Source organism: Sabethes cyaneus, chromosome 3 (assembly GCF_943734655.1).
Source record: "Sabethes cyaneus chromosome 3, idSabCyanKW18_F2, whole genome shotgun sequence".
Taxonomy (NCBI): domain Eukaryota; kingdom Metazoa; phylum Arthropoda; class Insecta; order Diptera; family Culicidae; genus Sabethes; species Sabethes cyaneus.
This window is the reverse complement of record NC_071355.1, coordinates 63,356,779-63,368,636: the sequence shown is the minus strand read 5'-3', so window position 1 is coordinate 63,368,636 and position 11,858 is coordinate 63,356,779. Positions and strand designations below refer to the sequence as shown.

Here is an 11,858-nt window from a genome sequence, read left to right as displayed (position 1 = left end):
GTGATTTAGTTTCACCATAGTACGCAACCACAAATTCGATTCGATTCGACTGATCGACTTACTACTCGATTCGACTGCTCGATTCAACTGCTCGACTTACTACTAGATCCGACTGATTGATTGAACTGCTCGTCTGAACTGCTTGACTGGATTGTTCGATTAGACTGTTGCTTGACTAGACTATTCGAATAAACTGCTCAACTGGACTAATGGGCTCAACTGCTCGATTCAACTGTTCGACTTAGCTACTCGACCCAACTGCGCAACTGGATTGTTCGGTTCGACTGCTCGACTTGACAACTGGACTCAACTGCTCGACTGGATTGCTTGACTGAACATCTTGTTTCAACTACTCGATCTGACTGTTCTACTCAACTGCTCGATTGAATTACTCGATTTAACTGCTCGACTCAACTGCTCGTTTCAGCTTTTCGACTGGACAACTCGACTGAACTACTCGACTCAACTGTTCGACTATTCGAATAGGCCGCTCGACTCAACTTTTCGACTCGACTGCTCGACTCAACTGCTTGATTCGACTGCACGACTCGCTTGCTCGACTTGATTGCTCGTAGCGATATTATTAGAATCGGTTCGCGGCAAAAAATAGACAGTTCAGAGCCACTCACACAAAAAAGCCATTTTTCCCACCTATAGAATCATCACAGTGGAGATATTGTTTTTAGGCCATTTCAAATTATTTTTAAAGTTTTTGTCACCCCCCCCACTTGGAAATCGACTTGAATAATCGCAAAAAAATAATTTGTAGGATATGAGTTAAAATTTTTTTTACAAAATTAATTGTGTGTAGGCTCTACAGTCTGAAAAACTCGAAAAATGAGTGTACGAGTTGAGTTAACGCTTCTAGCACGAAACAGAAATGGAAATTCGAGCAATGGAATTTCCGAAAATCGAAAATCGAAAATCCGCACTTCGTTCATTTTGCAGTATCGCTATAGAGTAAACGAACTGCTCGTTCCAAGCACCAGGTAGTGGAATAAGTTATAATTTGCTCTTGAACAAGTGGCTTCATTCGCACCTCAAGCAAGTACTATTCCTATAACTTTCGGAGTGATTCGCGATAAGGGCGCAACTAACAAAGTGTTAACAATGAGAAATATCACTGTGATAATTTGCCAGTACATTTTCAAGTCATAATTTAAATAAAAGTTACAAAAATCAAGTTTAAAGACATAAATTGGTGTAGAATAAATCAATCTTATAATTTCACAACAATACTGCATAAAATTTGTCCATTCAAACTCAAAATCTAAGTTTTATAGTTGAACCCATTGGAATGAGCCTCAAAGCATTTTGACAATGAGATTCGCCCAGCCCTGTTCCGCCTTGTTCTGATTTTTTCACCCCATCGACATCTCTATATCGAGCTGCAGTAAACGTCAGCGACAGCATGTCCGGGGCTCAAAATTTGACAGCGGGCCCAAATCAGACTGCTGGCAGTTGAGTGAAACGCAGTGGTGACATGCTATCTCATTTTCGCACACACGAGATGTTGGCGGCGAGAACATGGTTGTCTGCCAGGGGCTTGGATTTTTTTATTTAGTTTCTCCTGTTTACCATGCGCCTGTGTTTTGAAAACAACGCAGTTTCGCTCTTTACTATCGCCTGTTTACAAAACGATTTGCAAATAAGCCTGTCACTTCATAACAATGCGAGGGGCTAAACTGCAAATTGTCTTTTGTTTTGATTAAACACTTCTATCGCCCATCACTAAAAACTTGTTTTAAATAATTCTAACGATTAAAACAGAAGAAAGGATTCTTGCCAAGGATATTATCAGTCTTTTTAAGGCTGATGGTGTAATAAAACGATTTGTTTACAATTTGCCAGTTGAGCCCCTATCGCGAATCACTCCGGACTTGTCATGACAAGAGGCTTTATTATTGGTAAATGCAGAATTGAGTAGGAAGGAAATATGTAGAGGGACCTGAGAATGAACTCATACTAAAGCCACTTAACATCGAATGGCCTGATTTTACTAGCATTCGAACCCACGACCACTCGCTTGTCAAGACAACTGTAGGGAACGAGCCGAGTTAGATGAATCAGCGTAAAACAAATCTAATGAAACTGAATTATTTACTTGAGTGTAACTGAAATCCCTTGCATAGGAAGAATACCGTCATACGAACGATAAGAGACAAGGAGAGAAATGTATCGTTTAATAGGAGAGTTACGCATACTGTGGCAAGATATAGCATACTCTAAACAAGAGTCAGTTTTTGGACGAACGTAGACTTTGACGGACGTTGTTCCGTATTCCGGAGGGCTCGGTTGGAAATAACCGGCGGACACGACAACAACCTCTGTAGCCTTTTAGCTACAACCCCCCTCCCCCCTTCCGGTGACTGTTTGTTTATAAAAAGAGAAAAAGGCAGGGGTCCAAGGTTGCTCCCCTGTGGCACACCAGAGAATGTGGCAGAATGTGTCGGAAAACTCAGACCCGATGTTCACACTCAATCTACCTACGGTGTGTAAGATACGAGTGTAGTCACTTGCAGAATGGCTCGGAAACACTCAGCTTTTTGAGACTTGTAAGGCTGCTGCTGCTTTCAAGTCCATGTACATTGCATCAGTTTGTACTCCTTCATTCATGTTATGCAGGTAGAACAAGACGAAACCAACGAGATTCATAGTCGTTGCTAAAAAATCAATGCTGGTCTAAAGAGCTATTGACAGCTATTGAATAAAGCGTCGCTCACGATTGTCTCAAGCAACTTAGAGCTAGAGCTTAAGAATGTAATCCCTCGAATGTTTTCGAAGTTAGGCTTATTACCCTTCTTGAGTACAGGGAACATAACTGAATCTTTTCGTAGGGTAGGGAACCTACACTGTATACTGGATTGAAGCATTGAACAATAGTGAAAGTAGTCAAGTGAGAACAGTAGAACACTTTTTAAGGATGCGAGATGGAGTACCGTCAGGTTCGGCCACCATTATCTTGATAAAATAAAGCGGATAGCATTTAAATATTCGCCATAATTACAAACCATTTCACCGAATACAATTTTGCGGAACACCAATTCTCGGTTGACCATAATGAGGAATATAGAGTTTCGCAGAATACCATTTCGCGAAAAACCTCACGCGGGATGCACCATTTCACAGAAAATCTTTTCGCAGGGGTGACCCAACTGAAGAAAAGTAATAGAGGTCAGTAGTTGGAAAATAAATAAACCTAGATAGAGGTGATCTCTACGGGGAGCTGTCCCCCGCAGTGGACGGCGCTTCCGACGGCAGGTCGCCGGCAACACTCGCGGCCTGTGGCCGTCTCGTGATGAATTATCTAATATTACTATTGATAATTTTTAGTGGTCTTGTTATTGATTAATGTTTTATGAAAGAGTCTAAAATTTCTCGACATCGATTAATTTTTCAGTTACGCAAAAATATTTGTTTTATTGAGAGTTTGGCAACCATATAAAACAAAAGTGGCTGCTTTAAGTAGGCGGCAAAAAAAATCAATTTTAATAGTGTTTTGTAGATGATTAGTTACAAAATAAGTGATGGTAATGTGAAATAGTGAGTCGTGATTTTGCTGTCTATTTGGAATTGTGAAAATAATGTCCTCAGAGGAAAATATCGTCAAAGGAAGTATCTTCTATCTATACCATTTGATTCATTCCATTTCAGCTCATTCCTTTCTCTCACTGCTCGATTCAGCAAGTACGAGTACGAGTGCAGGCGTTAGGCCTTTGTGTGTGTGAGAAAGGGGGACAAAGTTGCCTGCTTTTTTCGCTTCGCCATCCACATATTTTCGTATGAAGATTGCGAAGCATTATTGTTTCTCTATTTTAGAGCAAGGGGCTATAACTTTATGAATTGCTTGCAGATTTTTTCGTTTGCTACGCAGTACGAAGATTGTGTGATTTTTGATTTTGTTGTAATTTAGAGCAATTATAACCGACAAATTTGAATATGTCAGGCTAAGTTATTAATGGTAGATAATGTACCAACAATTCTTGAAATGTACACATATACAACTAACAATTACATTACACTCAGACTCTAAATGCTTAGGACACCCCTCGTTACAAAAGCCATAAGTTTCCTACGTTTCCTATGAACCGGTGTCAGAATTATCATGTATGCGTATTTGTCAGATAATTTCAGAGCCGACCAGAGATACCAGATGTACTAGTTTTCTTTGTAGTATCCAGACTTTTAGAATCTGTAGTTTTCATAAAGGGCAGATGCTTGAGATTTTCGTGAGTCTGCTGCAAATTTGTAATCAAATCTTATAAGAGTTGCGCGAAGTGGGTGCGGACTTTGTTTTTTTTATTTATTTTCAAGTATAAGTAGGTAATTGTGAAATTTCAATTTTAATTGTGAATCAATTTTGTTGCAATAGAACTTAGTATGTGAAGTAGGTTTGAAAGTTGAAACACACTTTATAAGAATTTATTCTATACCTTGCATAATATGGCATTAATATACTATAAAGAGGAAAATTGATAGTATCTCCATTGTATCTATAGTAAACCTTAATGTATCTATAAGAATCGTTTACCATCGGTCCAAACCGGATAGGATCGATCGTTTTGTATTAGATGGAGACCAGACGAACAGCTGATTATCGTCGGGAAACAACAGTTGCGAGGCTTGCGGGTGCATGATTTACACTGTCTCATAGGAGATATCATATTCACCATATTTACTGATAACTATAACACTTGGTTGATCATGACATGATGTTCGAATGTGCCTAGCGCTATTCGTGTGCGCATGTCGCTAAAACAGCATTGATTGTTTGGTTTTTGTTTTGTTAAAGCGGTTGTATGAACTCACTGAGCTCCCAGGTCGAGCCTTGTTTTGCGGGGCGGTAAATCGGCATTGTGCAGATTTCATGAAAGTGTTTAATGCTTGGTTTGGACTTGCAAGGAGTTGATTGTGCGGTGGATAAGCACGCGTTCTATTTTTTTTTCGCCTTTGAAAATTACTTTGGCTTTGAATAAGCAAGTAAATATAAGCAATTTTGGATAATTTGACATTTTCTCAGTAATTTGAAAACTCTGCATTGTTTGTTGTTTGCGGCTCTGTGTACACTTAGGTATCAGGCTTTCACTTTAATCTGTAGACTTCGTAAGCAGTGTTTGGCACTACATCGCATCAACTATTAAAAACATATATTTTCCTTTAATATATTTCTTATATCGCGTGATAAAGATAATAACTACTAGTTTAAAGTTGTAATAAGTAGACAGTTTCATCCATGTTACCGAGAATTATGAATGAAGGGGAATGTTGACTTAACTCACCCCACCACCTCATTTGGTACATCCGAATCCTCTTCGTTACCGGCATTTTTTTCGGTTCGCGGCATTTATGTTTAAACGTACCAGTCGTACTATACTATAAAATACTCCATTTACAGGGATGAAACATTGTCGCGCTTATGCACGATTTAGCAACACTCCCTACAGCCGGCTGTCTGGAGTTTAAATTGCTATAAATACTAATAATTGAAAAAAAAAAAAAAATACGATCGATTGGATAATGAATAGATGAAAAATATAGCTAAAATTCAACACTTTATAAAAAAGCGGCGATCATATCACTTATCAAGGTGAATCCTGATCCAACAAACCCCACCTTACTAGCAAAACTCCTTCCTGTAATCTTTGTAGGGATGCAGAGGTTAACACGGTCCCTAGAACAGCAAAGATTACACTAACATTCCTTCCCCGTTCCCACCTGATTGCAAGGACGTGGCCGGCGCAGTTATTGATCATTATTATGTCGAATCACTGAATTTTGCACAATGAGAATGATCGGTAAATCCCAACCCCATTCATTTGATTCATTGTGCAATTTCACTGATTCTGGTCAATCACTGAGTGCAACCATTGATATGTGCAATCAGTCTAAGCTAAGCTAAGCTAAGCTACGCAAAAATATTTGTTTTATTTGTAGGAGAGTCCTTATCCCCCTACCACAGTGGTGGGGGGTCTCAACCCATCTTTAAAAACATTCCTGCCTCCAAAACCCCCCGCATGTCAAATTTGGTTCCATTTGCTTTATTACTACTCAAGTTGTGAGGAAATTTGTATTTAATTTGTATGGGAGACCCCCCCCCTAAAAGGGAGAGGGGTCATAGTTCATCATAGAAAAAATTCTTGTCTCCAAAACCACCCACATGTCATATTTTGTTCCATTTGCTTGATTAGTTCTCGAGTTATGAGGAAATTTGTATTTCGTTTGTATGGAAGCCCCCCTCTTAAAAGGAAGAGCGGTCATTATTCCCCTCCTAAAGAGGGGAGGGGTCTCAATTCACCATAGAAAAAAAATTGCCTACAAAAACACCCACATGCTAAATTTGGTTCCATTTGATTAATGAGTTTTCGAGTTATGAGGAAATTTGTATTTCATTTGTATAGGAGCCCCCCCCCCCCTCCTAAAGTGGGAAGGGGTCTCAATTCACCATAGAAAAAATTCTTGTCTCCAAAAACACCCACATGTAAAATTTTGTTCCATTTGCTTGACTAGTTCTCGAGTTATGCAGAAATTTGTGTTTCATTTGTATGAGAGGGGGAGGGGTCTCTAACCATCATAAGAAGCTTCCCTGGAACCAAAAACCCCTACAAGCCCTACAAAATTTTCACTCCGATCGGTTTAGTAGTTTTCGATTCTATAAGGAACATAGGGCATACAGAAATCCATTTTTATAGGGGTAATTTTGTATGGGAGCCCCCTTTCTTTGCCATCGAGAGTACCTTCCCTGGCCCCAAAAACCCCTACATGTAAATTTTCACACCAATCGATTCAGTAGTTTTCGATTCTAAAAGGAACATAAGGACAGACAGACAGACAGAAAGACAGACAAAAATCCATTTTTATAGGTATAGATTCTATGCGATATTTTATTATGGTCGCTGTAAACCAAATCGATCAAAATGATCTGACAATAAAACTTTAACTTTTCTGCTCACGGATGTATTTTCAAGTTGACGAAGCTGGCGAACTTATTTAGCTTTTACCGAGCGAAAAGCGAAAAGCTTTATTAAATTATGGCGATGGCTGTCAAGCAGCAAAAGGTTAACCGGTTTTATTGCTGCTTTCAGCAGAGCGAGATACGACTACTTGAGCTTTAGCCTGATTCTTATAGCGGTTAGGAAAAAATTCTGAGAAGTGGGTCATCTGGTCAGAAGGCAGTTTTATAGCGGTCATCAGAAAGTTCTGGTGGAGCTCATAGTTTTGTGAAAGTCTAAATCGTTACCATCGATAACATTCTCAAACATGACAGGGATCGGCCAACTGAATGTTACACAAAGGGTGGGGTGATCGGCATTGAGCGTGATGATAGGATCAGCCACTTCGATAATCGGGTAAAGTTGTATGGCGGGATCATTGGAAAGTATCAGATGTAACAAGCGATTATTCATGTTTACCACTGGGTTTATTTCTGCGCTCTAGCAATTCGTTCATTCTTCAAGCTTTTACCCAACGAAGATTATTGGTTGAGTGACTATATTGTTGCCGCAGCACGGTATTTTTGATAGAATTAAGTCTCGAAAATGCAATGTAGTTGCATGGTGTATTGCTGCAGTGTAACGGACATTTCTGGCATTTTAAGCTTAACCATAATTAATTGGTTTTTAGGCAAAAATATTCGTTTGATTCCGGTAAAAACAAAACATTATGCATCTCCATTGCATTTTCCCAACTTGATTTTATTTGTAACTCGTATCTCTGAGACTAGAAATTATAAGTACATTTCTTAATTTTTTACATGTTCATTTGTTACATTTGTTACTATTTGTTACATTCTCAACTCTCAAAAAATGTAAAAAACTGCAAACGAATCGAGATAAAATTAGCGCAAGATTGTAGAAGAGGAAACCTTCAATTTTTTTATGTTCATCATAACTACTTTAGAATAAAGTACAACATCAGTTCTACCGACAGTACCAACATATATTTTCTTAGAAACATACATTTCTTTAATGTTTTTTTCATTCAGCTTACAGACGTTACACCCTAGGATCGTATGAAAATAAATCAGAAACATTATTAGTTTAACCACTGCAGCTAGCGCAGCATCTGCTCCGGAGAAAGCATAGAACATAAAGATTGCCCCCCTTCAGACCGGTTCGTTGGCAACCGGGCGGCCCACGATGGTATGCTAGCTGCAAGGCTGCCAGGCTGGTTTCGTGCTGCCATACCGGCAGAGTAGCACCTTCTTGAAGGCATCCCGGAACGCCTTGTTAAATATGGTGTAGAATATTGGATTGACCATACTGCTGGCGTATCCGAGCCAGGTAACGAACTCGAACACCCAGTGATTGATGCTCTCCTCGCATTCTTTGCATAAGCTGGGCAGCAGATTCAGCACGAAAAACGGTGCCCAAAGTACGACGAAGGTGAAGAACACTACTCCAAGCACTTTGGTTGCTTTCTGCTCCAGTCGGATGATTCGACCGTGACGGGACGAGTTTCGGGAAATGACACTCGAGTTGCGCGAGTGATGCGACCGAATCGTCGTCTGACGCTGTATCAAACACGGCGAGGAGGTGTTCTTCTGAACTTTGTGCATGTCACCACCGGAAATCACGATGGAGGGCGTCCCTTCGTTGTGGTGTCTCAGAGTGGCCGAGCGACGCAGCGAGGTGGTGCTCGATATGTTCGGTTTGGTTGGAGTCAGCAGCAGTGAGGTTCGAGCACCTCCAAAACTGGATCCACGTCTCTGATGTCTACGGGAATCCCACGTCACCACGGATACACTTTTCAGATTGTTGTACTTCTTGTTCGGGGACACCAGCGAGAACGCCGGCAGCGTCGACAGGCTGCTGGATGTTGACCGCGTCGGTTGAGACGAAATCGAAATATTGCTATTGATTTGCGTTTCCAAGTTGGAAATTGAGCTATAATTTGAACTTGTCTTAACTATTTTGATTTCCGCCGGTCGAATGCCCTCACATTGCCGTTTGTTGCCAGCCTCGCCAAAGTATGGACACTTGCAGGGAGGTGGCAAACGCAGCGGATTCACCGAAGCACCGTCACTGATTTCGCTGTAACTTCTGCTGCTGTCATCGTTCTCGCTCGGTGCCTGAATCGAGTCCTCCTCTTGGGTGTTTTTTCGTGCTAAAGTTTCTTCCCGGCAGCGCCGGTCCGCTTCCTGGCGGAGCAGATCGTTCACCGTGATTTCGGGACCGGTTCCGTCCGGTGGAGAAACCGCGAAGGGAAGACTACGGAAACGCTTCCGCACGACGGACGATGGAGGGGTGACCGAGTTACGGCGGTTGATCCATGCGGTAGTCGAACTTCGGCGTTTCGTCAACGGGGGCGGTTTGGACGGCGTTGCTGGCGGTGGTTTCTTCCTGCAATGAAAATTGATAAACAGCACTTTACTACTTTCTTGTATTTTTTACTGTTGGTGGCAACATAGTTTCCGTTTATATAAGCATACTTGTTAAAGTCTTATGATTCAGAATGATTCTTATCAATATTATCGACAAAGTAATGAAGATTTATTAAATTATTACGCTTAACAGTGACGTACAAATAAATTCTCCTAAAGCGAAACGATTGCAATTATCATGATGAAGGTCACAATTCAATCAGACAATAAATCGTCCTCGTTTCGCCGGTTATAGAGACGATTATTGGTCGACCCATCTTTTATCTTCTTTTCAATATATGTCAGCGCCCGACGGCACTCGGCATTCTTCGCCACGAGTAGGAGGTATACGAGCGGCGAATGAATGGTGGTTGGAAGAATGCAGCACTCGAAAATACGGCCAAATCAAACTATCCGGAATGATCCAATAACTGTCATTCGGATGGGAAACTTGCTTTGCTAGCGCTGTGTGTCGCTGTCTGTCGGTGTGGCATTGCTGTGCTGCGAGCTTTCGTGGGACCGACCGATTCCAGTTCCGTTGCACATCGTAAACTTGTGTGCTCTGGAGGTGTTTTACAATGCGACGATTTGAACCTTGTAGCTCGAAATTGTTCAATTTCGAAAGTGGCGGAAATCGAAAAAATATCGATTTTCAATATTACCTTTTATCCTCGCTACATATGTTGTAGCGTAGCTCAGCTTTCCTATTTTGGTGTTTTCAATTGTCATGATATTTGATCCCACTATCCTGCGGAGCGGAGAATTCCACAACGCTATAACATCTTCTACCGACGACGCGTCGAACCGGAAACTAACATCATGACCTCTTTATGGTTTAGGATGATACGGCAGCTGAATGGAAGTAAACTACAACGTTCGACTATATAGCCGAAGGAAGCCAGATCTAATAGCAATTCATGTTATTAACTAAAGAACATATTATCACCAGCGTTTGGAGAAAATTGACTTCTCTTGGAAATAATCGGTTACTCTCAATAAAATTTTCCTGCTAAGCAGAGGATTACATTTCTTAAGCTCAGAGGGACCATTGAATGGAACGACTTTCTTTCCTATTAGTGCTTAACTGCTGGTTCAGCTTTATTATGGTTCATTTTGTTAAGAGTTGTTTTAACTCCGCTTTGATGTGCAATATGTTGGTCCATGCTTTCGAGCTGTTCGAACTTTTATACGTCTCTAAGTTATTTTATTTATTTGCCTTTGCCTGCAGATATGGTTTCTTTCAAAGCGGGAAAGCGGAAAGAATAATTTCACATTCCTAGAGCTGGATTCAGTTTCATGTCACGATTCATCAGACCGGAGCGGTATCATTCTTACCGACGACAATACAGGAAAGTAAGAAGTGAAAATAATGACACATGATGACATAAGTGGAGCAACTTAGTTATTCAGATCATAAATAGAAGGTACAAAGCGGCATAGCTAACGTGTAAGCATTTTTTTGCGAAACGTGCCTCTGCTCTGAAGTACAGAATATAAATAGTTGAGAGGAATCGTTGAAGATGAGTTTTCCTCCGTTAGTAATCATTCTTGCAAAACTTTAACCACATAGAGCATAATTAATCAAACAACTGAATGCAAGGCTTCAAATAAATTACTGGTTAAGTACGTTAAATATTTCTAGTTGTCATTTCATAGCATACAAAGGACAGAAATCCTTTCATAAACTTTTTGCTTCATATATATAGTATAAGAATTAGACAGAAAAATCAAAACCGTAGAATCAAAACGAGAACAACGTGAGAGTCAAAACAGTTGAGTCAATTAGAATCGTGTTTAACGAAATTAGAAGTGTTTTCTTCGTCTACATTGGAGACACTTTTGGCGCTCTCCAAGTAACAAGCCATGGGTTCTGATCAGGGGCTTGCGATGGGTGCCATGTTTTTGTTGCCAACATCTCAGCACATCTCGACAAAGGTTGGCAGCAAATCTACCTGTCAGACGGGCGCTATTTCTTGCATTTTTTGAAATAGCGCCCTTCGTTAAGTGGACTGTCAAACACCGTTCGTTAAGATACGGATAGCACCCCGCTGGTTCTGATCGATCCAACCCCCCACTTTCAGGGTTCCCTCCCTCTAAGAAGACCCGCACGCAGCTCGCTACCACCGCGGACGCAACAACAGAATGGCTTCTTGAGAGCTATCAATGTTCAGTATTCCCGGAGAACATTGGTAACGGTGATTCTGTCGTTAGACCCCAGACACCCGGAGGTCTTCCCGGTTTCGGCAATAGGACTAGGTTCTGTCGCTTCCATCTGTCCAAGAAGCGGCCATCTTCCAGGCATCTACTCATTACTCCCCGAATAATTTGGGAGCCTCCAAAATAGCCGCTTCAATGGCCAAATTCGGGATTCCGTCTGGTCCCGGTGCCTTGCTCACCTTTAGGGATTTAGCGGTCTCAATGAGTTCCTCGCTCGTAACCGTCACTTCCTCCCCGACCTCCAAACCGCCGTCGCCCACGTTACTTTGGATGTTCGGCATGG

General features: G+C 41.1%; 1 protein-coding gene across 1 annotated transcript in view; it reads right to left on the bottom strand.

The window, feature by feature from the left end:
* Positions 1 to 8,143: 8,143 nt before the first annotated feature.
* Positions 8,144 to 11,858, bottom strand: part of LOC128739650 (uncharacterized) — a 119,961-nt gene continuing 116,246 nt past the window's right edge. Inside the window, exon 5 of the mRNA XM_053835145.1 lies at positions 8,144 to 9,338. Within this exon, the coding sequence (XP_053691120.1) occupies positions 8,144 to 9,338 (1,195 nt within the window). The remainder of the gene's footprint in view (positions 9,339 to 11,858) is intronic.